A 27,614-nucleotide genomic window follows, 5' to 3' on the forward strand; every position below is an offset into this window, starting at 1 on the left:
CCTATTTCTCACCTTTATGCTGCCTCTTGATGACATCAACTGAAGGCACTGTATTAGTTTTGACACCTAGTGATGACACCCAGCTCTACTTCACCCCCAACTCTCTTGGCCCCTCCACTGTTGCTAAATTATCAAATTGCTTATCTGACATCCAATACTGGATGAGCAGAAATTTCCTTCAATTAAATATTGGGAAAACTGAAGCCAAACCCTTGCTCCAATCTCCAGTCCCTAACAACAGGCTCCATCCCTCTCCCTGGCAACAGTCTGAGATTAAGCCAGTCTGTTTGCAATCTTGGTGTCACATTTGATGGCAAGATCAGCTTCTGAGCATATATTCTTGCCGTCATTAAGGCTGCTTATTTCCCTCTCCAAAACATTACTTGACTTCATCCCTGTCAAAGCTCATTTGCTGCTGAATCTCATTTATGGCTTTGTTACCTCGACTCGACTATTCCAATGTAGTCCTGGCTGGTCTCGCACATTCTACGCTCTGTAAATTGAGAGGGTCATCCAAAACTCTGCCACTTGTGTTTTAACTCACTGCACGTTCCCTTATCATCCCAGTGTTCATTGACCTGTGTGGCAGCTGGTCAAGCAATGTCTCAATTTTAAAATTCCCATCCTTATTTTCAAATCCCTTCATGGTTTTGCCCTTCCCTATTTCTGTGGTCTCCCAACCTTCTGAAATGTCTGTGCTCCTCTAATTCTGGCCTTTTGGGCACTTTCAATCATAATTGCTCTCCCATTGGTAGCTGTGCCTTCAGTTGCCTCAGCCCCAAGCTCTGGAATTCCCTCCATACATCTCTCAGCCTATTTACCTCACTTTCTTCCTTTAAGACACTCCTTAAAACCTTCCTTTTTGACCAAGCTTTTGGTCACCTGACCTGTACGTGGCTCGGTGTCTAATACTCCCGTGAAGCGCCTTGGGAGGCTTCAATCCTTTAATGGCACCATATAAGTATACGTTGTTGTTGTTTTAGTTGTTATATGCCAGCTGCAAAAAAATTAGACAAAATATTCAAGAAATCTGGGTCCTCTGTGGTTAATGAGTGAGATACTTTTCCTCTTTTTTTTCAGTGATTTTGTATTAAAACCTGAAAGAATTAAGAAAGGCATTGAAAAGGTTGAAGTGTAAAAATACTAATTAACAGAACCTAGTTAACTAGTTAACAAACTGTCTCTCCAAGGCATTGGCAATTAACTCTCAATCAGCTGGGAATGGTTGTTTGAATATGTATTATTACTGTAGCAGATCGCTGATGTAACAGTTGTATCTTCACTGTGAGTCATAAGCTCTCTATATTAGTAGAGTATTTTCTAGGCACAGTGCAATTGGGGAAGGAAGTGCTTTGTTTAACAAGTTCTGAAGTCAAGAATTTGGTGCAAGTGGGAATCCGGCACAGAGGGAGAAGGAGGCGCTGCTTTTTATTTTTTTTTATTTCACCTCCAGTTGCTGGTGAGTGTTTTTCTCTTGTTTCCAATCTAGGACATTGTAACTTGCAATTACTTATCTTATTACAAATTTATTAAAGTAAAGCAATTAAATTAGGTTAGACAGACATGGCCGGGCAGGTGGTGTGCCGTGATGGCAACACCTGGAAGATTCTGGATAGCATTGCACTCCCGGACAACCGAATGCCTGCAGCTTGAACAACTTGGGCTCAAAACTCCTGAATTAGAGAGGGAGAGTTGAAAGCACTGAAGGGTTAAGTAAAACTTTAGTGTTGGTCAATGGTCAGAGACTGGAGGGTGTGACTGCATATTAGGCAAGTGTGGGAAACCATTAGGTAGCGATAGAGGAGCCTTGGCCCTTGACCAGCAAATATGAACTACTTGCTTCTGTGTGGATGCAAACAAGGACTGTTGGATGGATTGGCAAACTGACAAAGCAGCATAGTGGAAGGTACCATTCAAGGGGGGGGAGTGAAAGAAATGTGGTTGTGTTAGGGGACAGTATAGTCAGAGGGATAGATACTGTTCTTTGGAGCCACAACCAGGAGCTCCTAAGGTTGTGTTGCTTGCCCAGTGCCAGGGTTAAAGATGTCTCCTCATGGCTCGAGATGAACTTGGAATGAGCCCAATTGTCATGGTCCACGTGGGAAACACTGACATAGGTAGAACTAGGAATGATGTTCTGCTCAGACAGTTTGAGAAATTAGGGTACAAATTAAAATGCAGAAGGTAATAAATCTCTGGGTTGTTAGAATAGCCACGGGCCAATTGTCATAAGGTCAACAAGAAAAGAGAATTATAATAAAAGCAAAATACTGCAGATGCTGGAAATCTGAAACAAAAACAAAAATTGCTGGAAAATCTCAGCAGGTCTGACAGCATCTGCAGAGAGGAACACAGTTGACGTTTCGAGTCTGTATGACTCTTCATCAGAACACCTGCCCCTTTACTTCCCCACCCCACCTCATCGTAAGAAGAGACAGAAAGTTTAACAGTAATAGCGCATCAATAAATAAGGTCCACGCAAAGATTAGTAGTTACAAAAAAAATTAAAAGCTCTTTCTGTGAATGCGTGAAGCATTCACAATAAGATAAACAGGCACAAATAGAGGTAAATGGTTTAGATCTAATCACCATTACAGAAACATGATTACAAAGTGTTCAAGGCTAGGAAATAAATATTCCAGGGTATAGAACATTTCAAAAAGACAAACCAATGGAAAAAGAGGCGTAGTCCTGATAGTAAAGGTGACATAAGGACAGTAGTCACAAAGGATCTTGGATCAGAAGATCATGAAGTAGAATCAATATGAGTAGAGGTAAGGTATAACAAGGGTCAGAAAACGTTGGTGGGAGTAGTTCATAGGCCCCCTAATAGTAGTTACACTGTTGGACACAACATTAAGCAAGGAATAATGGGAGCTTGTAACAAAGGCAATGCCACTTTAATCTTCATATAGACTGAACAAATCAAATTGGCAAAAATGGTTTGGAAGATTAATTTGTAGAATGCTTTCACAATAGTTTCCTGGAACAACAATAAATTGTGGAACCAACTACAGAGAAAGTTATTTTAGATGTAGTACTGTGCAAGGAGTTTAATTAGTAACCTTGTATTAAAAAATTCTCTGGGAAAAAATTAATTATAATACTTTTGAATTCCATGTTATGTTTGAAAGCGACATAAACAAAAATTTTGAATTACACAAAGCCAATTATTAGGTAAAAAACAGATATCGGCTTGCAGGAGGGCACGGTTTCACACAAGTTCTGCCGCAATGGTTAAGTTCTGCTGTGCTGTGGAACAGTTGCTCAATGGGAATTGAGGTTGCATTCACTGGCACCATTGTCAGATGAGCAGATGCACAGCCAGAAAGATAATGTGTCAGTTGCTTCCACCCTTCCTCCTCCTCGGCTGTTCACCGTATACCTGGTTGCAAGGACTGTCCCCTAATCAGAGCAAGGTTGTGCAGTATGCAGCAGACAGTGATGAATTGTGGCACTCTGGAGAATACTACAGGGCTCCTCCAGAACATTCCAGCATTGGATGCTTTGCCACAGTACCCCAGTGGCCTGCTCAATAACATTTTGTGTGGCAGCATTTACTCTTGGTGTATGTGTTCAGCCCATATGTGTATTGGTTATAAACCCAGGTGGAGAGTGGATAACCCTTGTTGTCCAGTAGCCACTCTCTGGTTTATCGTGATGGCTCACATGCTGATGGCATAGTGGACTGGCACAGAATAAATGCATCATGATTAGGCAGTGACCTCCATGATGTGCTGAATATGGTCATACATCAGCTATATATAGAACGAATGAAACCCTATGCAGTTGGGATACATCTTTGGGGAATGCCGAATGCAAATTCAAAGCAACATGGTGCACTCAATGACGCTACAGCTTGGGGAAGCCCAGTCTCTTGGTGAAGAACGTGCACGTTCCACCTGCCTCTCTCTGGAGTGAAAACTCAAATGTGTTCCCCTCTTTTTGCATACAGTGCATCAGTCACCTTCCTTATGCCATAGTGAACAGCAAACTATGTGTTTACAATGTTCCCTGCTCCAGCTTGAAAGGAGCGCAACATGAAGAAGTGCATGTTCATGGTCACCTTCATAGTTACTGACAGTGTCATTCTCAGTCTGCAACTGGTGGCATATTTGTGTCTTTGTGAGTGGAGGCATTTCACATCTTGTTTAGGTTGAGATAGGAGAATTGCTCCCTGAAGACCTGGGTGGCTATGGCGTCCCATTGAGAGTCCTTCTCCCCTCCTCCCCCTCTTCCCTCTTTGAACTGCTTATCTTCCTCTGTGTTGCTCAGCCTCCCTGGAATGCTGTAGGTCAAAGTGATGGTAGCTACGGCACCCATGATTGGGAGCAAATGGTCTGAGCAGAACCCTTGAAGTGAAATGCCAAGACTTTCACTGCATGCAACACCGCTGCCTGTAACTTTAAATAACAGTACAAGCCATCAAGAACTCTAACTTAGCATCAACAGCAACTAACCTGAATGCAGTTGATGATATCTTTAAGCACTGATGTGGCTGGGAGGGTCCTGCCTGCTGCTAACAAATGTTCAGCTGTTTGAAGTTAAGAGAAAGCATTAGTTGGAGCTTGGAGGTTGAAAAATGCACCACTACAGTTAACTCAGCGTTACCCATTGATTGACATCACAATCTACAATTATACTGCATGCTTCCACTGCCCATGTTTAATGCCTTCACCAAAATGGCATCTACCATTGTCTACACTAGAAATATGTGCACATGGTGTGGATGCCAGGTTTGGGCCAAATTGGTACCTGTAGCACCAAAAACAGGGCAGCAACGGAACCAGGTTTTTCTGTCAGGTTATTATATTAACCACATATAAGTAAAACTCTGAATACTGGTTTACTAATTTACCAAGCTTATACATTCTTATCCAATGCAGCGCACTAAGTTTCTGCTGAGTGCCCCCAACCCATCAGATGTATGCTGCATTGGGAGCAACAGGATATGAATTTACACCTATGTTTCTTCCAGATGATTTAAATCATGCATTTCTGGGAAGTGGGAACCAGACACTGTCCCATCAGAAGAGAAACAAAATGCATAAAGATAAAAGACCAATATGTCTTTTAAATATTTATTTGAATAAGGCTGTCTCACATGCTCTACCAAACCTGAGAGACCCTCATTTATGAGTAATATTTCCTTGCTATATTTTGCGGCTCGGCATGAGAGAGACACTGTGCGTGTCACTTTGGATAAAGCTGTGAATGAAGGCCTAAAGGCATCACAGCTTCAAGGGAGCCAAGGGCGATATATGGTGGGGCAGATGTAGGTCACAAATGGCCTCAGAGCTTCGCCATGAGTACTACTGCCCTAACCCATAATGTATCACTTACAATACATTTGAGCAAATTGCGTTCATAATATAAATTGACAAAGACAAAACTCCACAGGAGTTAAAAAGCCTGTAGGCCAATTGCCAATTAGTGAAGCCTATAATCTTTGCACTATACTAAACCAAAGTAACATTTGTTTCAATCAAAAATAGAAATCCTAACATTGAAACCAGATGCAGTTACATCACTGATCTGGTTTACGATCTTAGGAAATGTAGAAATGATACCCAGTTTCAAAGCCCAAACATCTTTAACATAAAACATTTTGTTCGCTATGTTTGCACTATTGAATGCTGAATTGGCAGTCCTTGGTTACCACTGTCATAGAAAGATTTGTAGACAATTGGGAAAAAAATTGAGCTGGCTATAAAAATAAAGAGAGCCCACCTGATGGCTCATTGGGTAATTTCAACAATTAATGTAATACTGAACCGCAGGGATCAAAAGACCCCAGGGTCAATCTCAGATCTGCTTTGGTGACTACACTAAAATTGGCCTCAGAGGGAGGGGAAAAAGAATGTAACTAAAGTTCCTATTCTTGATCATGATCCAATAGTTCTTGATGTACATCTTGGTACAATAGAATCACATATGAGGAGCTAGGGAGAATGCTAAAATGTAGGATCTTTAAGGTAGCAATCTCTGGATTGCTCACAGTGCCACACGCCAATGAAAGGAAAAACAGGAAGATAGGGAGGATCAATGCATGGCTTGAGGCCTGGTGCAGGATGGATGGCTTCAGATGAATGGGACATTGGGATCAGTTCTGGGGCAGGAGGCACCTATTCATAAGGATCAGGTTGTACCTTAACAGGGTTGGGACTAATACCCTCACAGGGAAGTTCACTAATGAGGTGGGGGAGGGTTTAAACTAAATTGGCTAGGGATGGGCAACATCATAAAGAAGTAGAGAAGAGGAATAAGGAGCAATAATGAGACAGAGTGCTGGATACCACTAGAAAAGAAATAGTAACTTGGGTAAAAAAAATGTTAAAGGATAGAAAACTGAGAGCTGTGGTAAATGGTTGTTTTTCAGACTGGAGGATTGCAGACAGTGGCTTTCCTTAAGGATCAGTGCTAGTACAAGTGCTTTTATACTTAGTGGCTCAGTCCTAAAGAGGGACAGAGGGACCCAGGAAATCATATGCATAGATCTTTGAATGTGACAGGACATATTGAAAGAGTTGCAAAGTGAATGGGATCTCAGGCTTCATAAATAGATATATTGAGTACCAAAACAGGGAAGTTATGCTGAAACTTTATAATTAGGCCACAACTAGAACATTGTGTCCAGTTCTAGTCACGACAAGTTTGGAAGGATGTGCAGGCCCTTGAGAAAGTGCAGAGGAGATTTACCAGAATGGTTCCAGGAATGGGGGATATTAGCTACAAAGTTGGGTTGAAGAACCTGGGGTTGTTCTACTTGGAGCAAAGGAGTTTGAGGAGAAATTTGATATAGATGTGTATAAGATTATGACAGGTTTACGTAAAGTAGACAAAGACAAGCTGTTCCCATTAGCTGATGATATAAGACAAAGAGAAACAGATTTAATATTTTGGGCAAGAGGCACAGTGGAATGTCAGGAAAAACTTGTTTACACAGTGTGAAACTTACTGCCTCCGAGGATGTTGGAAATAGTGGTGATCAATGATTTCAAAAAGAAATTGGATGGGAAATGAAGAAGGTTATTGGGATAAAATGAGGAAATGGGACTCACTGAATTGTGCTATAGTGAGCTGGCATGGACTCAATGGCATTGGGTTAGATGGCCTCCTTCTGTGCCGTATTTACTTGATGACATGAAGAATGGCATTTTGGCAATGCACTTTTGGATTGCACACATGTGAACTGTAATCCAACATGAGTCAGTGCCTTCAAAAGAGGAAGGAACTCAAAGAAAGAAAATTGAGAAAGGCAAAAAGGGAAGAATCAGAAACAAGCCCTTAAACAACTTCTCCAAATGGTGATAATTACAAGATCCATAATGACTAATTTATACCAGGATGACAATGTGGTTGCTAAATTTGACATCAGAATCTTTGGGTTAGGAAGAGGAAATTGGGCCACAACAATAACTCATGTTTCACAAGACCACCATCAAACAAAATTTCACATGGAGATATATAAAAAGTTATGAGCACAGTTGACCCAAAGCTTGGTCAGATAAATAGGTTTTATGTAGTATCTTAAAAGAAGGAAAGTAGAGAGACAGAAAGTTAAGAGATGGAACTCCAGAGCTTAGAGCCTAGGCAGTTGAAGGCACAACCACAATGGTGAAGTGATGGAAATCAATAATGCGTAAGAGGCCAGAATTGGAGGAATGCAGAGATCTTGGAGGATTGTGGGGTTGGATATTTTACAGGGATGGGGAGGGATGAGGTGACGGAATGGTATGATCACAGAGGAGAATTTCAAATCTGAGGCATTACAGGACTGGGGGCCGGTGAAGGTCAATGAGTACAATGATAATTGAATGTGAGTTCATGCCAGTTAGGCTACAGGCAGCAGAGCTTTGTATGAACTGTAGTTTACAAAGGGTGGAAAAGTGGGAGACCAGCTAGAAGAGCTTTGGAATAGACAAAGGGAGAAAAAATCAATTCTTGCATGAACCCTCTTTGCTTACTTTCTAAAGTATGTTTTTATACTTTTTTCAGCTGATTCTTCCCATTTCATGTACTTGACAGCAAGGACAGGTTTACAGCTCTAGGTAAAAGTCAGCAATATATTGTGCTGCCCCACTTGCCTTGCTATGCTATATGGCCTATTGTCAACAGCATGTCCAGCTTTGGAGGAAGCCAAATTTCTCAGAGTCTGTAGAATTTATCTATTGATGCAAAGTCCAGGGAAATGAAAGGAGCTGGGAAGTATTGTATTTGTTTGTGCTAATCTTTCCTCCTGTCACATCTGTTCCAGATGTTATTCTGGATACAAACGCAGATTGAATGTACAAAGTTTTGTTTTCAAGCACCAGGTGTAAAATGCCATTTTGTGTCTCAAAAAAAATGATCATGAAATGGGCAAAACTCATTTATGCCCAAATTTCTGTAATTTTTTAATGCTGTTTGACTTGTTTACACCAAGATTCTGTGTGTAGCTGGGTATACATCAGGAGGAAATTCACGGTGTATTAGTTAGTTAGTCAATATATCTAAGGACATTTGATACATAATAAACTGCTTGGAAATTATTCCAACTCAAATCTTTCATTTTGTAAATAGCTTCTATATCTGTGAATGGTTATACACAACACAGACCTGCAATTTCCTGGAAAGCTTTAGCTCAATTGCAAAAGCAATGTTGCAATTTTTTATACTAGGGAATATACAAGTAACTGGCGCACGCTGATTTCCACTGAAACAGCAATACGTGCAAATGTCCTTGGTTTGCGTCACTTTCAGGAAGCATCCACCAAAACCACCTGCTGCTACTGAACTGTACCCCTAGATCTGTGTGAATAACGCTCGAGTGTAGACTTATACCAAAATATTTAGACACCATATGACCTGGAGTCACCCGATATCAGCATACTTGAGATTTCTGAATTTGATAGAATTTTCTTCCAACTTTTAAACTGTTTTTCCGACAAGGACTTGCACTGTACTTAAGCAAAGTCATGGTAAATAGGGAATGTTGCTTTTGTGCTCATTTTATGCAGATTTTTAAATTCCAGTGTTGCCAAACAAACACAGGAGATTTCAGTGCAGAAGCCCACATAAATAACACTGTGATTTCTATGTAAATACATTCCAAGAAATTCAGGGACAAATAGAAGTTCCTCAAAATTGAAGATTAGGACAGAGCAAAGGAATTGATTCAAAGAATGTTTGGGAGACAATTCACTAACAAAGACAGCATAACATATTTTGTTGTTCGATGTTACAGAAACCTTTATGGAATGAGTTAGGATTCACTTATCTATTTAGTCACATAATCTGAAAAATAATCCAGCTCCTTGGCTTTACATTGGTCTATTTCATTCAAGTGTTAATCAAGTCACATTTGAAAGGCAGGAAAGAGCATGTGGAAGATTATAGAATATTGTTTATTCATACAATACTTTATTTATTATGCTGTCATATGATATTGGGGCTGTAATGCCCCTGATCATAAGGGGCATAGAATCTTCTTACAGAAGAGGCCAATGACGCTGAACCAAAGGTGATAGCTGAAATTTCTAAGAACTTCTCATTCTGGCATGTGCCTTCCCCATCTTAAGATCCTTGTTGTACAGTGTTTGCAGGATCACCACAGACCCAAATCCATGGTTCAACAACAAGTAAATTAGTTGAAACATCAACATTGTACTTTCACTCAATATGAATTAAATTTATTCTAGGCTGCTGTACAGAAATAAAATACATACCTCCCACTTTGGTTCCATACACCAGCACTACTTTTACATTTGTGCTGGAAGATGGCTTTACATGCAGTGCTTGTAGCATTCCAAATTATAGCTAAACAAATAGGATTTAAGATGTAACTGGGATTTAAGATATAACTGTGCATTTATCCCTGTACAGCTTCCAATCGTAAATGTTGTATTGTTTAATGAAGATTGACAAAATGCTACATTGGTGATTGTTTGGTGATACATTTTTTTTAAAGAATTCATTCACTTGTCTCTTGAAGATGCTGTTACTGGGGTATGGCTCAACAGACATCCTCAGTCTGCCAGTGCATTGGATTAATTACCATTCTTCATCTTGGGTCCTTGGCTGCAAACATTGGCAGACTCTTCCAGCATGGGAGCATCACAATGAAGACAGATCCTGTCCTCAACCTAAAGCTACATAATTTTCAAAGGGAGTGATAAAATTGTGGGGATAAATTCATTCATTTAAAGCTCCTAGTGGCAAAGAGACTGGCAATGGAGAATGGGTGTGACAGTGGTATTGTCCTGTCTCTGACTCTCACTACCATTTAGTGCAGCTCTCTGGTACTGAATTTACTTAGGGATTAAAAGCTCATAATTTCTCACAAAATTTCATTTACCCATCACACTTGCTGACCTACATTGGCTCCTAGTGCAATACCTCAAATTTGAAATTCCCTCCACAGCCTCACTCATCCACATCTCTGTAACCTCCTTCAACTCTGTGCTCCTGCAATTCAGGCCTCTTGCGCATCTTCAGTTTTAATCACTCCACCATTGGCAAATATGCTTTCAGCAGCCTAGGCCTTGAGCTGTGGAGTTCCCTTCCTAAACCTTTCTGTTTCTTTAACTCTTTTTCTTCCATTAAGATACTCATTAAAATCTACCTCTTTCACCAAGCTTTTGGTCATCTTTCCTAACATCGCCTAATGTGGCTCAAAGGCCTACTCCTGTTCTTATATTTCTATGAGCTCCTCAAGCTTATTCTACCAATTAAAGATGCTGGTATCAAATGTTGTGTGATAACAGTCCTGCGATGTGCTCTGAAACATTTTACCCTTTTAAAGGCAATATATAAATGCAAGTTGCTATTGTTGTTGCCATCTAGTTTCCCTTTGTTAGCCACATTAGTTAGCCTTTCTGGCTAGCTGTAACAACTATTTGGTCACCTTGGTTGAGGTTGGCTTAACTGGAAAAAATAGTAGGTATTAAAGTTGGGATCTTCCTTTTCTATATGGCTCAGATCCATAAATGGCAGAGTGCTCAGTAGCTAGGGGCAAGGTGTCTGAACTAGTGAAGTGAATCCGTCTGATCTGATTCAGGTCTCACTTTAGTTCATAATTTCTTGTTTTACTTGAACTTATGAACATAATTCACCTCAAAAAATTCTTAGCTGAAAATATATAAAAATGCATCAATCTCAAAAAATATTATGCTATTTAAATTTTGGTCCAATAATTTTCCATACCCGCTGGCATTGGGCGTGTTCAGCAGTGTGAGCGGACAATATGGCAAGAAGGCCAAAAATCAGTTTTGCTACGTTGTGAAACCAATTTGAAATTGTCTGCTCTGCCCGTCAAGGGTGGGGTGCCTTTCCTGCCATCGGATGTCAGGAACTTCATTTTAATACATCAGCAGATCATTATAAGGCCAGACCACCAGAATCACCACCCCACACTGGATCGTCCGCCCACATCAGTGGGAAAACACGCAGGCGCAGAACACGTCTTGAGAAATGTGATGTGCAGAAGTTGGGACTTACCTCCAGCGCCTTGCTCACATTGCGGACACCTGAGGAGCAGAAGATGCTGGAGCCTGACAGCAACGGCACCTGGAGGAACATCCTTGGCATGCTGGGTGGATTCTCATGAACATGGCTCTGGTGTGAAGCAGCTCACCAAAGACAAAAAGTCACTGTTGAGGGTCTGCTCACAATGGACGATGGTTGAGGGAGTGGAGAGGAAGGTCCAGCTGTGTTTGGGAGGGGAAGATATACTGGAGGGTAGGAGTGGAAGGTAACGGATCGATTGGGAGAGGAAGAGATGTCAGGGGGTGGGTTGCAAGGTGGGGGGGCGGTGGGGGGTGGGAAGGAAGGTTTCAGAGGGGGTGGTGAGGTTGGTAGGGGGCAACAATCATGTCAGGGTGGAGATTGGGAGAGAGTACAGGGGTAGGAGAGGGTAATGGGGGAGAAGAAGAAACTGGGGAAGGAGGAGTAAGGGGGGGTCGAAGTGTAAGGGAAGGAGTAAGGAGAGGGGAAGGGTCTGGGAGAGGAAGGAGTGCAGACGGAGGAAGGAATGTGGAGAGTAAGAGTGGAGTAAGGAAGGGGGAAGGAGTAAGGGCAGAAGAAGAAGTAAGGGTGGAGGAAGGAGTCCGGAGAGGGGAAGGACTAAGCATGGCGGGAGAAGTAAGGGTATCTGAAAGAGTCAGGAAGGGGGAAAAACTAAGGGGGGGAGGTCAGGGGCCAGGGGAAGGAGAGACAAGGATGGGGGGCAAGGTGTTCAAAGGGGGAAGATGTCCAGAGAGGTTAAGTTTCAAGCGAGGAAGGAATCCGGAAGGGGGAAATGTCCAGGTAAACGTGCAAAGGAGGGAGAGTTCCAATGAGTCCATGACTGCCTCCTTGGGAGCGAACTGAGATTGGGCATGGTATGAGGGGATAGTGAGAATGACTGAGGGCAGAGTGAGGCGGTAGGGTGGGAGGGTGAGAGTTGGACGATAGTGGGAGAAGGGGCAGCGAGGGTGATTGCTGGGGACTCAGAGGATGATACAGACCATGGGGGTGGGCAGAAAAAGGTTGGGGAGGTTAATGTGGATGGGTGGGATTTTTAGGATGGTAGGGAACGTGCACGTTTGCCTTGACACCCCCAAAGGAAAAGGATTGCAACTGGTAAGTCATGGAGGGAGGGTGGAAGGTGATGCCGGGGGGTATCAACAGTGATGGGGGAAAGGAAATGAGTTTCTGTGGGGAGGGGAAAGGATGGGGGAGAGAAGGAAAAACTGTAACACTACCAACGCTGTCTAAATCAAAATTGGGATGAGAGTCATGTTGGGCGAGATCAGGTACTGCATGGGAGTGTGATCAATGGGTGGACGGAGATACAGGTCAGCTCAGGTAGACAACTGAAAGTGAACCCCAGCAGGCAGCATTGAAAATCCTCAGGACATTGAAGTGATTGTGATAAGAGAAGGACCTGCATGCATGGGAGAGTGCTTGCATGAGGCTCCGCAAGACCCTGATGATCACACGCGCGCACAGACACACACCTCCCTCCAGAATCACTTGTGGTCCGGCTGCTTGCAGCTGAGCTGCAGCCCACCCGCCAGGCCACTCCCTCCCCAGTTTAACGACGGATCCCTCGAGCACTTTTTGGATTCAGTGGAGGCCCGCCGTGAGCATACGTAGGTAAGCGCTGTGATGGGTCTTCCAGGCTCTTTCTAGCTCGTCAATGGAGGAGGAATACTCTTGGCTGGAGGAATGTTTGCGTGATGAACTGCAACATGGATGGGTTGACGACATGAACTCCAGAGGATATGAGCCTGATGGAGATGTAAGCGTGTATTTTTTTTAATTCTTTCATGAGATGTGGGTGTTGCTGGCCAGGCCAGTATTTATTGCCCATCCCTAATTGCCCTTGTTTAGAGTCAACCACAATGCCTTGGGTCTGGAGTCATATGTAGGCCAGATCAGGTAAGGACAGCAGATTTTCTTCTCTAAAGGACATTAAGTGACAATTAATAATGGTTTGGTGGTCATCATCAAACTTTTAATTGCAGGTTTTTATTGTATTCAAATTTCACCATCTGCCATTGTGGGATTCGAACCAGGGTCCTCAGAGCATTACGCTGGTCTCTGGAATACCAGCCCAGTGACAATACAACTATGCCACGTCTTCCCTGGACAGTGAGTGGTGTTGTCCCTTGAGGTGTGAGATCCCTGTGGATGTGTGATGGGTTTGTGAGTGTGGGAGTTGAGAGTGATGAGAAGAGTGACTTACCCTGGCAGAACAGATGAGACCATTCATCATGTTGCAGCACTGGGTGGCTGTCCTCTTTTGCAGAGCATTGGCGCTGACCACCACTACCACCACCTCCCATGTTGGATTAGTGATGTTGCTGTACCCTCCAGTGGCCAGGGCAGGGGTAGGGAACATCACGGCGGGCCTCCACTGAGTCCAAAAAGTGCTCGAGGGATCCGTCGTTAAACTGGGGAGGGGGTGGCCTGGCGGGTGGGCTGCAGTCTTCTTGCCTTTTGAAGCCATGTCTTCCATGCAGCAGTCCTGGGCTGGAAGGACTGAGAGGTGTGCACACAGCTGCATTTTTTTTATTATGGCGCCCAGCGTGAGGAAGTGACAAGGCGATGGTGATGGCAGGTGAATGAAAATGTGTTTCCCGGGAATGCATAATTAAATGTGGCAGGATTGGGATGATACAATGTATGAACGCCATTGCGTCCAGCGGGTAAAATAGTGTTTTTCCTGACCGCTACTGCACTTAGAGCAAACCTGGGACGATTCCGCCCTATGTATCCTAAACTGTACTATTTATCATTTTAAATTTTTTTTCTTAAGACGTGGGCATCATTGGCAAGAGCAGCATTTATTGCCTATCTCTAGCTGCCTTAACTATGTGGTGGTGATAGTGCTTTGATACAACTGAGTGGCTTACTAGGTCATTTCAGAGAACGGTTACAAGTCAATCATGTTGGTGTGGGATTGCAGTCACTGTAAATCAGACCAAATAAAAATGGCAAATTACCATCCCCTAAGGAGAATAGTAAACTAGTTGTTATTTTTAATGAGAATTCAACACCTTCCTTGTCACTTTTATCAATACCAGCATTTGTCAGATTTTTCAAAATCTAGTTAAATTCTAAAATTGCCATGGTAGAATTTTAATTTCTGTTCTCCAGATTACTAATCCACTAACATAAACTACTATGCTATGGTATTACATAATTTTTTAAATCGCAGCTGGTCCTATTTGAGACTACTTATTTTGTTTTACCCCTGTAAATCATGTCAAACTAGAATGAAAGTGTTTATCTATGTCTGATGTCGTTAATCTTGTTTCTAACTAACATCTGCTTACCTCTGTAGGCTGATCTCTGTTTTATCTGATTATTGTAAGCATTCATTCATTAATTAATTACCTAAACAATAATATATGCCAGAAACCATTATTTCACCAGACAACACTATGAATTGTGAGACAGATGCTTAACTGTCATCTCGAGTCTGAGAACAAAACCATCCTCGGGTATCAATTACTCTCATGACTGTTCTAGTGACAGTTCCATTTCTGTCTTGCTTCTTTGCTTGCTAGCAGCAGGCATCAGTGCAAGTCAGGGTGGTTCGTTTGCTAAATGCATGATGACTTTGTGCAGAATTATTGAATCCAAGGCAATCACTGAGCAATTGTTAGGTAGTAATTTGCAATGATTATGAGAAAATAACACATTTGGTTTATTTTAATATCTTAATTCCAAAACCAATTTAAATGTAATGCTTGCAGTAGTGCAGATAATTTATTGGTTTTGTGTGAAATTAGGCTACAAGTTCTAAAAGCAAAGCAGCCCTGAAATTGGAATACCGCTGGATTTTCATGCCAATATCTGTGGCAGAGTGGAGGGACTTGGGATTTAAAAATGATGGCAGGACCTGCTTTTCCAGATTCCTGCCCTCATTCCTATCATGTGGGATTTTTAAATCATGCCCTTGGCTCCTCCATTTGTGGGGATGGGCATTTTAGACCCCTTGCTGTTTATAGGGATTCGGGCCCAATTTGGCAGGAAGCGTGTTTCATGGCACCTCAGAAGAGTTGTGAACCATGGGAAAAGCCTAGTCTGGAGTTGGGAACCTTTTGACAGGTAAATTTAAAAGGTGCTTCACATGTCATAATGTAATTGTGTATCATAAGTTTAAGTATATTTTAATGGACTTATTAATGATAGGAATTTGTTTAGAAAAAATAAATGGTCATTATATTGACCAGCATTGTGAAAATTCATTAGAGTACTTTATCCAGTGCATTCAACAGTATTGATCAAGATTTTAATGTGTCAATTTCCCTGTGATTTAATATTTTCTTTGACAGTACAAACATCTATTAAAGACTTTTGAAGCAATGGAACAGATGGCCTATATGTTACATTACTTCAAAGGGTTTAATATATTCAGTTCTTGAGGCTTTGTTGACACAGTTATGCTTTGGAATCCTATTACAAATGCTTGGCTGAGCTCCAAGCCTCATTAATGGATTCAGCTCAACAGGGGTAGTTTACACAGATGTGCAATAGAATTCATTATGAATGCATGGCTGAGTTCCAACCCCACTAATGAATTTAGTTCAGTAAAGGCTGTTGACATAGCTGTCAAGGCTTTGTTTTGATTGACAGTATAATGAGCAGTTAATAATGGTTGTTTGTTTATTTTATACAAATGGTGGAGGATTTGTTTGGGGGGTGGTGGTGTTAGGGTGCCTTATGCTACTATTCAGAACTGAGATAATGTCCCAGTGAATGGAGATGTGTCTTCTAACCTGATTACCTCAACGTTCGCCTGTCATTCCTGCATTGTGCCCGATTCCAACCCATTCCTACAACTCCACCATAAAAATAGTATAGGCAGGCACTGCCGGGTAGGAGGTGGGATCGCGAAACGGCCTGGCTTGCATTTCCTGCCTCGGATGAAATTCCAGGCCAAGTGGAAACTCCCAACTTCAGGGCTTTCATTCTAGCATCATATGAATTGGAGAAGCCATTTAACTGACTTATCCTCAATAATGTTTGGGAGATGGGTGTTGCAGATTTCCACTGCTCTTTTCTTGAAGAAATGCTTCCTGATATCAGCCTTGAGCTGTATGACTCTAATGTTTTCCCCCTTGATCATTTCCCCCCCCCCCACCCCACCCACACCTACTTTCTCCACAGTTCCTTGCTGGTTGCCATTTAGTGTATAGTCTGATCTATCCTGGGTTCAATGTAGTCCAATTTTAAGCAATGGTTCCTGGTTTAACATGTTAAATTACATTTAATATTGACTTGGTGGTGTTAATGACATGGTCTTGTTAAACTTTCGACATCTGGAATTCAATGGTTTTGACAAAAAAAAAACTCTTGCAGTTGGATTTTGGTAATAGAGATTTCATAATGCCTGTCGAAGAAGGACAACTGCAATCTTCAGATGAAGCGGGCTAGGGGCTAGAGCATAATCGGACCAAAAAATGCCAGCGTGATTCAAGTCATAATTGAAATAGAAAAATAAAGACGGAACAGAACTTACAAGTTAAAATAATGAAAATAATTACGCTTATTTTATTCATTTCTAAATGTTTTTTTATATTGCGTTAATATTACATTTGAGATATTTAAGCAGGATTTTTACTTTAATTATTAGGGTTTGCTTTAGTTTCACAGCATGAGAGGCATAACTCAAAACAACATTTCTTGACCCGTTTGTGCTAACGGTTAATCCAATTGTCTTACTCTATAATGACAGATAGCTGGATAGGGATCCGAAGGAAATGTCTTTAATTTTGAACTTCATGTATACTAGCAATGCTCTAGATTAATTAGTGCCCATTTAACAAGATGTTCATACATTCATCCATTGCTCCTCAAGTAAAAATTGTGAATATCTGATTTTATTTCAGTTTCTTCAATTGCGGAAAAGTAATCAAAATTAAAATGATCATTCTCAAGATTGGTGCTCAGTTTTTTGGAGGCCTCTTTGAGCTGTTTGCATCAGAACGAAAGCCTGGTTTGAAGAACATTCTGTGTCTTATTTCACTTTGTCTTCTTGTGGGACTCGGGGCCAGTGGCATCCTTTACCTGTGCTTGCGAGCATTACAGTCCAACTTTTTGGTGACTCTGGCATTGTGTGGTGCCTTTGCAGTCGTCATTCCTGGACCTTTGTTTCTTTCAAAGTATCTCAGATGCTTCGTTCTGATATTCCTTATTTCATGTGGAACACAACAAGGCCGCAATGCTCTGATAACAGCTGGCACCGGTGTGGTACTTTTTAATTGTGCCCAAAACAGTTTCCACAATTTAAGAGGATTGGTAGAAAGTTTAGAATGCAACATGGAGAACATGCTTCCATCCATCAGAAACCTTTTGACAAAATACATGCATGTTCTACATTGGATTCAGAAACAAATCAAGCACTTACCAACAAATAATTTCGTACAATTTGTAGATGATTTTAAGTTTATACACAAAATAGAAGATGGTGAGTTAAAAAGCAACCTCAATGCAACCAGAGTTAACTTGGAGATCTTGGCTAATTACATCATTTCAACATTGGGCACGTTTTCCCGAGTTTGTAAAAGTGCAATGTTCATAATGGGCATCTTACTGGTCCTAATATTCACTTGGTTCCATGTCAAAAGGTATTTAACCAACATAAAGTTTGAAAACATATATGTCACAAATCAGTTCCTGCAGTTTGATGAGAGACAGAAAGAACAAGGGAAGCCTCATCTGCTCCAACTAACCAGAGAAGAGAAGAAATATTTTATAAAGATCCCAGCATTCCGTTTATCAGAAAGGGAATGGAAAACTATGGCAAGATTCTGTGCTCCCATCTTCAGTAATGTATGTATTTGGACAATAATCATACTGCTGGATTACCTATTGTTCTGGCTTATTTCTTCAGTAAGATGTCACCTAGATCATCTGCCTCCAATTAACATTACCATGAATTTTGAATTTTCTGTAAGTATATATATTTTCTTTAAAATAAAAATGCACTATTGGTTAACATTTGCAAGTAAAATTTCATAGCAACACTTTATAATTAAAAAAAATTCATTCATGGGATGTGGGCATTGCTGGCTAAGCCAGCATTTATTGCCCACCCCTAACTGCCCTTGAGAAGGTGGTGGTGAGCTGCCTTCTTGAACCATTGCATTCCATGTGGTGTAGGTACACCCACTGTGCAATTCAGTGTGATGCTTTGGTGTGTGCTTCTTTTATGAAAGAGCTATCACTGGGGAAGAAAGGTTGAATGGGATTTTCTGATTCTGCATGTTCCATCAAAAGTGAGAGGAAAGGGGGAAGAAAAATCCCAGCACCAATCCTTTGAGAGCAGTACTCCAAGGAAGTAGGATAATGAAGGGTTGGTACAGTTTAAACACTGGTCACATTAGATTTATATAGCATTGCTTAAACTCAGCAGCATTAATCAAAAATAATTATAGCTGGAATGATATAGTTGAGGGGTTAAAGGCAGAATCTATTTGGTTAAAACTACAGAATAATAAAAGGAACTATCATGCAACTGAGTACATATTTTAGGTCACGAAGAAGTGGGAAGGGGACAGTGAATCAAATTTGCAGGAAGCTTACAGAAAGATACAAGAATTCCAGGATAATGATAATGGGGGACTTAAATTATCCCAATAAGGACTGGAATAGTAACAGAATAAAGGGCAAAGAGGGGGTGGAATTCATGAAATGTATAAAGAAAATCTTCTTGATCACTGTTTCTAGCGCAATGAGAAGGGAACAATGTTGGATCTAGTTCTGGGAAACAAATGGGAAAAGTTGGGCATATTTCTGTTGGGAGTATTTTTGGAGAACAGTGCTGATAATATCATAGAAAAGCTCACTCCTCAAGCACCCTCAATTCAAAAAAGGCACAAGGCTTGAACATATTGGTTTTTTTTTTTTTTGCAGAGAATTGCATATGAATGTACATCATTTCTAGCAAACATAAATGAGCCATATTGCAAGCTTGGCAGATTATCTTAAATTGCTTGTTATTGTAACTATTAGCGCCCTCAGGTTTGCTCAGCAAGATTGTTCTCCTTAAAGCAGGGAACGATAAAGAGATTTGACAGGAGTGTTCAAAGTCAAAGGGCAGAATTTTACGCTTGGTGTGTGGGCGTCTGCCCGACATGCCAGAGTTTAAGATGACACGCAATAACATTGGGCATGCGTCCCGACATCATCGCGCAATATTTCATTCGGCAAGGGCTCACCGGAGTTGGGTGCGTGCCCACCGATAATTGAAAGGCCTAGTAAGGCCATTAACAAGCTAATTAAAATCAAATTTACATCGCCCGTCCAACCTTATGGTTGGTGAGCAGGCGAAAAGGCCAAGCAGCCTTTACATTTTTAGGAAACCTCATCCACAAGCAGGATGAGGTTTTCTAAGGCAAATACATAATAAATAAAAACTTCATTTTGGAATTAAAAACATGAACCATCTCATGTGACAGAGTAACATGAAGGGACATCTTTTTAAAATTTTTACTGTCTTTATTAATTTTTTTAAAAAGTGCTTCAATTTCCCTGAGGCAGCTCTGTGCCTCAGGGAGATTGAAGCGCTGTTTCATGTGCATGCGTGAAATGTGCACCAGGCCTGCTCTCCCTCCTCCCCAGGCCCACACAGATAGCTCTGAGCGCTGCCTCTCGCAATCCACGCAGAGCTGGCCTTAATTGGCCCACCCGCATGAAGTCACAGTACGGAGCCAATCGCGAGCGGCAGTTGGCTTCCCAACTGCTCCCTCTGAGCCCGCCTGCAGAAGGGTTGGTAACCAGATTTAACTTGCTTGGCAAAAGAAATATATAAGCAAAATAAAGACAACATGGGGAAACTTTGTTTTCTATAAACACATCATGTTGCTATGATCTGCACTGCCTCAAAGGTAGTAGAAACAAATTTACTTGGCTTTACAGGAGGAAAGACAAGGGGCTGGGACTAATTGAATAGCATTAACAAAAAAAAACCTAATTTATTCCTATGGTCGCTTTCACGACCACAGCATCTCTCTCAGCAAAGGAAGTACTTTTTGATTGCTTTCACTGTTGTAATGTGAAAATGTGGCAGCCAATTTGTACAAGGGCAAGTTCCCACAAACAACAATAAGATTAATACCAGATAATCTGATTTTAGCACTTTTGAACAAGGGATAAAAATTGGCAAGAGCATCAGGATAACTTCCCTGCTCTCCTTAGAAGTAGAGTCTGGAGATCTTTTACCTGAGAGACGAAGCTGGCCTTTGCTTAATGTTGTATCTGAAAGACATCAGTAAGAGTGTCAGCACAGGCACAATGGGTTGAACGTCCTTGCTCTCTGTATCATTCTACGGTGATAGAATGCTCCAGGCTTAGAATCTGTAACAGCAATTATCAATATAAGATCCTTGCTCATCACCAGACATGGTTGCTTTGCTGTCATTTGTTGGTGAAAGTCAGTGCTTTGGCCCCAAAAGACAAATGCATCATACCTTCTCCAACATCAATTTCAAAATAATTATGTCTACTTTTTCCTCAACCCTTTCTATTTGGTTTTGAGTTAAATTGTAGATTATGAAATAGGGATGCTGCCCAAAACCATCTAACCACAGTCTTAGTAATTGCCAAGGTCACCAAGAGCTCACATTTTTATGCATCCAGCACATTTTCGGCTTTTATGCGTGACATCTCCAGTTCAGGGGCATGAAAGGGGGATCTCACCGGCATGAGAGAAGTGTCAGATGAATAATTTAATAAGCCTTGAAGTGTAATCATTGCTTTTTACACAAATGTGACAACAAATGTATAAAGGAAGATTCCTTTGTGGGAAGCCCTTTAAGATACTATTGCACATAGCACCTGATAACTCCAAGTAGACCGTGTATTCTAGGTATAGTCATTCATATGAACGATTCCTTGAATTTTTCTAAACTGGTGGTATAGCTAAACATTTTTCAGTATGAACTAGCTCGCCAAGATGTACTTCTCGTAGGTCTACTTGTGGCGGTAAGGATGGTAGCCGGCTCCCAAAGCTGCCCGCAGCAATCGCAGCCCCAAAATGGAGACACCCTTGGAGGCATTAACTTAAAATAAAAGTTCAGATGGGCCAAGTGGTCAGGCCCCTTGGATGGGAGGGAAACGCCTCTGGCACAGCGTTTGGGCTGCCTGAGGCCTTTGCTGCTGGTGGCCCCCTGTTTGGGTGATGGAGCCTCTGACTGATGGCTGCTGAGCATCCTGCAGCCTCCATTAAGGTGGCAGCCTCCCCACATGGTGGTGGGCTGCTCTGCTGCCAGTAGACCCTCTAACTTGCTCCTAATTGGGGTATTATCTAAATTTTATCCCCAACTCTGTTCAGCGGGCAGCCAATCTGCATCCCCATCCACCTCCTGAGAAATTTCCCCGGTGACAGGAATGTGCCGGGGAGCCTTCCACACTCAGCTCCCTGCTATTTACCCACCACCCCCAATTCACCACTGCCTCTAATCCAGCTACCTGCTAGGGCAGGAAAAATTCTCCCTTAAATGTCTGATGGCCCAATGGCATTATCGGTGCAGCAGAAGGATATTCATGAAAACTGGGGTGGGGAGACCCAAGCAATGTCAAGGTTGTCAAGGAAACCTGCAAGATTCAAGAGAGCAGCCAAAAGAGGCCAATGGAAGCACCATATATGATTGTACAGGAGGGAACTTAGAAGCAGCAGTGCTCCTCCAAGTCTGTAAGGAATCATTAAGTATCCCTCCTCCTGCCCTTTTTGAGACCCCTCCCCAACTACCTTGCATCAAGGACAGTTTCCTCGGACCCTTGATGGTGATCACCTCCCTAATGTCCCCTGTGTCGAAGGTGTCAATGTTGTCATGTACAGTACTTCTCTTCTCTTGCTGTCATTATTTCATCTAAATATAAAATTGACCTGGCATACACAGGTGTATATAGAGGCCAGATGACTGCAGAATCACACACACACACACACACTTGTCCATTTTTATACTTTTACTATGGATCCAAAACTATCAAATCCAAATCATTTACTTACAACCAAAATCCCATCATCCAATCATACAGGAACCATTTACACAGACCTCGAATTGTAGGGTCAATCTCATGACACCCTGCACCATTTGTTTTTGCCCATTTGATCCCCCTTATCAGGGCACCTACGCCTATGTCTAGGTCATAAAACAAGCATTTGTGCCATATACCTCCTTTTTAGGAGAGACTACATTAGATTATGAGTAGACCAATGGTTATTTTTGCAACACTGTCAAATGTAATAGACAACCTGAAACCCTATCTAAGCATTCCTTATTACCTCGGTTGTACTGGTTTTTATGTAAGGATTGAGTTGAAAACCTGTTACTGTTACTTATTCATCCCTTTGTTTTCTACAGGCAGAGACCAAATTCATAGATTTTCCTATAAGCACGCATGAATCCACAGAAACACTTTCATATGAAACTCATTTGTCTAAAAGGGTCTGCATTGCTCAACCGACTCGGTCGATAGAGAAAATATGGATTCCGCTTGTTGCACTAATTGCTGCCTTATTGCTGCTCACTTTACTCTCTGCAAAATTTACAATATTGAAAGTACTGGTTTTATCATCATTTTATGCTGAGATGGAGAAGAGACGAATAGAGTTTCTGCATGAAAAAATATTACAGAAAAGATCCTGGGTCAAATTAATGAATAAAGATGAAGTAGTGAACTTCACAGCTAATAGGGTAAGGAATCAATTATATTTTTTTAAAACTGCTGATAAGCTTATTTGAAAGTAACATGCTCAATGTAAACTTTTATATACTTGCCATGCCAACTATATCGGGAGATCTTTTTAACATTATTTATACCCCTTCATGAATTTCTCGCTCTCCCAAAGACTTCTTTTCCAGTAAAGTTATCAGGGACTGCTGTCAATTTAATTTTGGCATGACCAATAAAGACAAATTTCACTCCCACTAATGCATACTGAGGTATGATTACATTTATGAACCTTCTATCCAAACTGCCATTCCCATATGAGTTTAGACAGTGTGTAATCATGCTATTTAACTGCGGAGTGCATCTCCATCAAATAACAATCTTGTCTTCATCCAGCATCCATGAGAGCCAATATTAGCTGTTCTGCACCTCCCAAGTCCAAGAGCCGTGGTGTAAATGATAGAACATTTAATACCTTCTCCATCACCCCCCATCGTGCAGCTGACAAGAACAATGACTTCGATTTCTGTCCCAAAATGCTTCACAAAGGCATAATCAGCTAACAAGTGACACCAAGGGCTGAATTATATGGGGTACCATGGTTTGTGTTTCCCTGGCTAAAAAGTCGAGTGGAAGCCCACCCAGGGGAAGAATAGCTGCTCCACAGTCATTAACAACCAATTGTCCATTAATAGGCTGACAGATGGGATCCCTCAGTAACAGGAAGTCCAGCCTCAGAGTTGCCAGCAAATCAGAAGCCAGTAGCTCTTGTTGTGCTGGTATCATCAGTGGGAGTGGTGGCCACCACTGGTACGGTACTTGGGCAATGAGGAGGCAAGATGCAATGGATCAGAACTTTGAAAATGTTTGAGAGTTGGGGTTTGCGAGGATATAGTGGGAGGGCAGCCTGGGAGTGTTACACTTTGGGTGGCCCCCTGATGGGCCTAGGTGGGCCAGTTAAGGAGGGATCTACCCTGTCCATCACTAGCCTATGCAGAGAAGCCTACTGGCTTGTTCGTTTGGCATGAACCTCTCCTGCCACTGGTTGGATGTTGGCGGTGGCTGGATTAATTGCCCACTTAAGGGCCTCAATTGGCCCACTGGCAGACCAACTAAGGGCCCAACACAACAACTGCTGCTGATATAATTGTGGTGGGGGCAGGGTGGATGGGTAGCTGCCCACTGGATTTAATGTGACTCCTTTCTTCAAACCCATCAATAGAAGAATATTAAATATAGCTCCAAGTCAAAGAGGGCAGGGGGGGCGGTAATGTTTTAAGAGGGGTCTTAAAGGGACAATAGTGAGGTGGTGTGATTTATTGAGAAAATTCCAGAGATTATAATCCACGCAGCTGAGGACTCAGTAATCAACGGTGGGGCAAAGGATTTTCAGGATACACAACAGGCCAGAGTTTTCGGAGGGTTGGAATACTGGAGAATCTGACAACAACAACACAAGCTGTATTTACATAGCACCTTCAATGTATAAACCTCCCAAGGTGTTTCATAGAATCATTATCAAGCAAAGTTTTACAGAGCCACTTAAAGCAATATTAGGGCAGATGGACAAAGGCTTGGTTAAAGAAGTAGGTTTTAAGGTGTGTCTTAAAAGAGGAAAGTGTGGTTGATAACAATGAGGTTTAGGGAAAGAATTCCAGAGCTTAGAGGCAAGGCAGCCAAAGGCAGTGGTGGATCAATTAAAATCAGGGACGCTGAAGAGGCCAGGATTAGATGAGTGCAAATGTCTCCGAAGGATGAGGGAATTTGAGAGATAGGGAGGGCTGAGATCATGGAGGGATTTAAAAATAAAGGTGAGAATTTAAAAAACAAGGCATTGCTTATCTGGATGCCAGTGTAGGTCAGCAAGCACAGAGGTGATGCGTGAATGGGACTTGGTGCGAATTAAGACAGAGGCAGCAGAGTTTTGGATGACCTCATGTTTACTCAAGACAAATTGAGGGAGGCTGACTAGCAGAGCATTGGAATAGTCAAACCTAGAGGTAACAAAGGTGTGGATGACAGTTTAAGCAGCAGATGAGCTGAGGCAGAGGTTACGAAGGTGGAAAAAGGCAGTTAGTGATGGCACAGGTATGTGGTTGAAAGTTCATTTTTAATCTCAAAATGAACAGTCTGGTTCAGCCTCAGTCACTAGGGAGAGAGATGGAGTCAGTAGCAAGGGAGCAGAGATTGTAGCATGGACTGGAGATAGTGCTTTGATCTTCCCAGTGTTTAATTGGAATAAATTTCTGCTCATCCAGCCTTGAATGTTGGATAAGCAGTCAAATAATTTTGCAACAGTGAAGGCCTTGAGAGAGGTGGTGGTGTGTCTAGGCATCAGCATGCACGTGAAAACTAATACTGTTTTCGGATGATATCATTAATGGGTAGTATGTAGAGGATTACAAAAATAGGGAGGGAAGAGGCCATGAAAAGAATGTTGAAGGACCGGGAGCCAATTTATGTCAATATGGATAGGGCTGATGGTGAGTAGGGTATGGTGTGGAATAGTATGGGACCAGCAAGGTTTTGGATGAGCTGAAGCTTAACAAGAATAGAGGATGGAAATCTGGCCTTGTGAGCATTGGAATCAAACTCCACTGATGCTTTGAACACAGGCTTGTGTGGGGAATCCCTGCAAGCCAAAATTCTTCTCCCAACCACCAGCCATGTCATTCTTCCAGCCAGATTTGAGCAGAAACTGACACTGCAGATGAAGCCTGCAAACTCTATTCCCTAGAGTGGAGTGCCAGAAAACCTCCTGTCCACCCTGGGCCACAGCACCCAACCCCCAACCAATTGTGTCCTTCCTTCAAATCATGACCTTGGGGTCATGTTCCATTTGGAATCCCAGCTCTATCTCTTCAGCACCTTTCTCGATCCCTCCAATGCTTCTACGTTGTCAGACTTCTTCTCTGATATTCAGCCCTAGATGAACCAACTGAACATTGGGAAAACTAAAGCCACCATCTTCAACCCCCATGCAAATTCCATTCCTTCACCACCATTCCAACCCCCTTCCCAGCTTCCATCTCAGGTTTGCTGCTACCTCTGCCCTTCAGCTGCTGAAGACCTCAGCCATGACTCTTCCCATGCTTTCTCTACTCTTATTCTTATCGTCCATTTTTGCTCACTCACTGTGCCCACACGTTGTCTCTTTTCCCAGTGCCGCAGGGCACAATGTGGAGTATTATGAGACACCCTGTAAAATAAGTACCAAAAGTCATAAACATTGAAACACAGAATTTTTACATTCATCATGCAACAAAATGTCAAGAGTAAATTTCAGTTTGCCCAATATTTAATTGGCTCATCTGGGACTGAATGTTGGACAAGAGGTACCAATGTGCAGTATTCACAGACAGAGACAGGGACAAGTGGTCAATAAACAAGCAATAGGAGAAACATAGAGAGGGAAATAAATGGATAAAAAGGGAGAAGGATTAAAGTATCCCTGAGATGGCTGGTATCATGAGTGGCTTCTAACCCCCTCCACCCAATCTAACCAGTATACTTACTGATCTGTTTCCACATTGGAGCTATATTGAAACCAAACGAGTTAGGCATCTACCTGGCTCCTCCCACCATCACCACTCCACCCACCTCAGAGGGGCCTCTGCATTTACCAGACTAGTCACATAGGTGGCCCCCACATGCTCATCTTTTATGTCTGAGAGAGTAAATGGGGACATTTACAAACTAAATCAAATAGATATTGTAACATTTCCTCAGTATAGCATTAAAATATCAGTCTAGATTTTGTGCTCAGCTCTCTGAAGTGGAACTTGAGCCCAATTACATTTTCCAAAGGAAGAAAGTCTTGCAGTTAAATAATACCTTTCACAACCATTGGTACACTCGTTCTCACCGATGCTACACATCAGTGGAGGCTTGGAAAAGTGAGAATTCATGATGCAGGGAGACAATACCCACAGTTCTATTCTCTTTTACTCCAATAGCCATATTAGTGGAGGCTCTGACGCCCAACAGATGAGGGGCAATCCCTTATGTTGGGACCTGGCCACTGTGTTGTGGACCAGTTCCTGGCCCTTCAGTCCTACCAAGGTGCAATGGGACCATTTGGTTTTATTAAAAAAATTTGAATAAAAGCAAATACTTTATCCTTCACCTTTCTACTTTGTAACTCCTACAGGTCTCTTTTTGGTTTCCCATCTTCAGAATGAAGCAAAGGAAAAACATTACTGATACATTACCAGAACTCTGAATTACGTATTGTGCTTTGAATAAAGATAGATCATATATTTGGCAGCAAATCAGCTGTTGTATTAGGCAGCCCTTCATCTGATATATACGTCCAGTTATTGTAGTCAATACTGTACAGTAAACCAAAGAAATGTATTAATGCCACAAGCAAAATGAACTACTTTCTATAACTTATTTTCATTCATTTGTGGGATGTGGGTGTCGCTGGCTATGACAGCATTTATTGCCCGTTCCTAGTTACC

At 41.9% G+C, this 27,614-nt stretch overlaps 1 protein-coding gene across 1 annotated transcript; it reads left to right on the forward strand.

The window, feature by feature from the left end:
• The first annotated feature begins 1,347 nt into the window (after positions 1 to 1,347).
• Positions 1,348 to 27,614, forward strand: LOC121279180 (dendritic cell-specific transmembrane protein). The gene is made up of 4 exons (XM_041190182.1): positions 1,348 to 1,459; positions 17,364 to 18,426; positions 22,842 to 23,174; positions 27,302 to 27,614. The coding sequence occupies exons 2-4, from the start codon at positions 17,398 to 17,400 to the stop codon at positions 27,371 to 27,373; spliced, it is 1,434 nt and encodes a 477-aa protein (XP_041046116.1). The 5' UTR covers positions 1,348 to 1,459; positions 17,364 to 17,397; the 3' UTR covers positions 27,374 to 27,614.

The sequence above is a fragment of the Carcharodon carcharias genome, chromosome 6, assembly GCF_017639515.1.
Source record: "Carcharodon carcharias isolate sCarCar2 chromosome 6, sCarCar2.pri, whole genome shotgun sequence".
Classification (NCBI taxonomy): Eukaryota; Metazoa; Chordata; class Chondrichthyes; order Lamniformes; family Lamnidae; genus Carcharodon; species Carcharodon carcharias.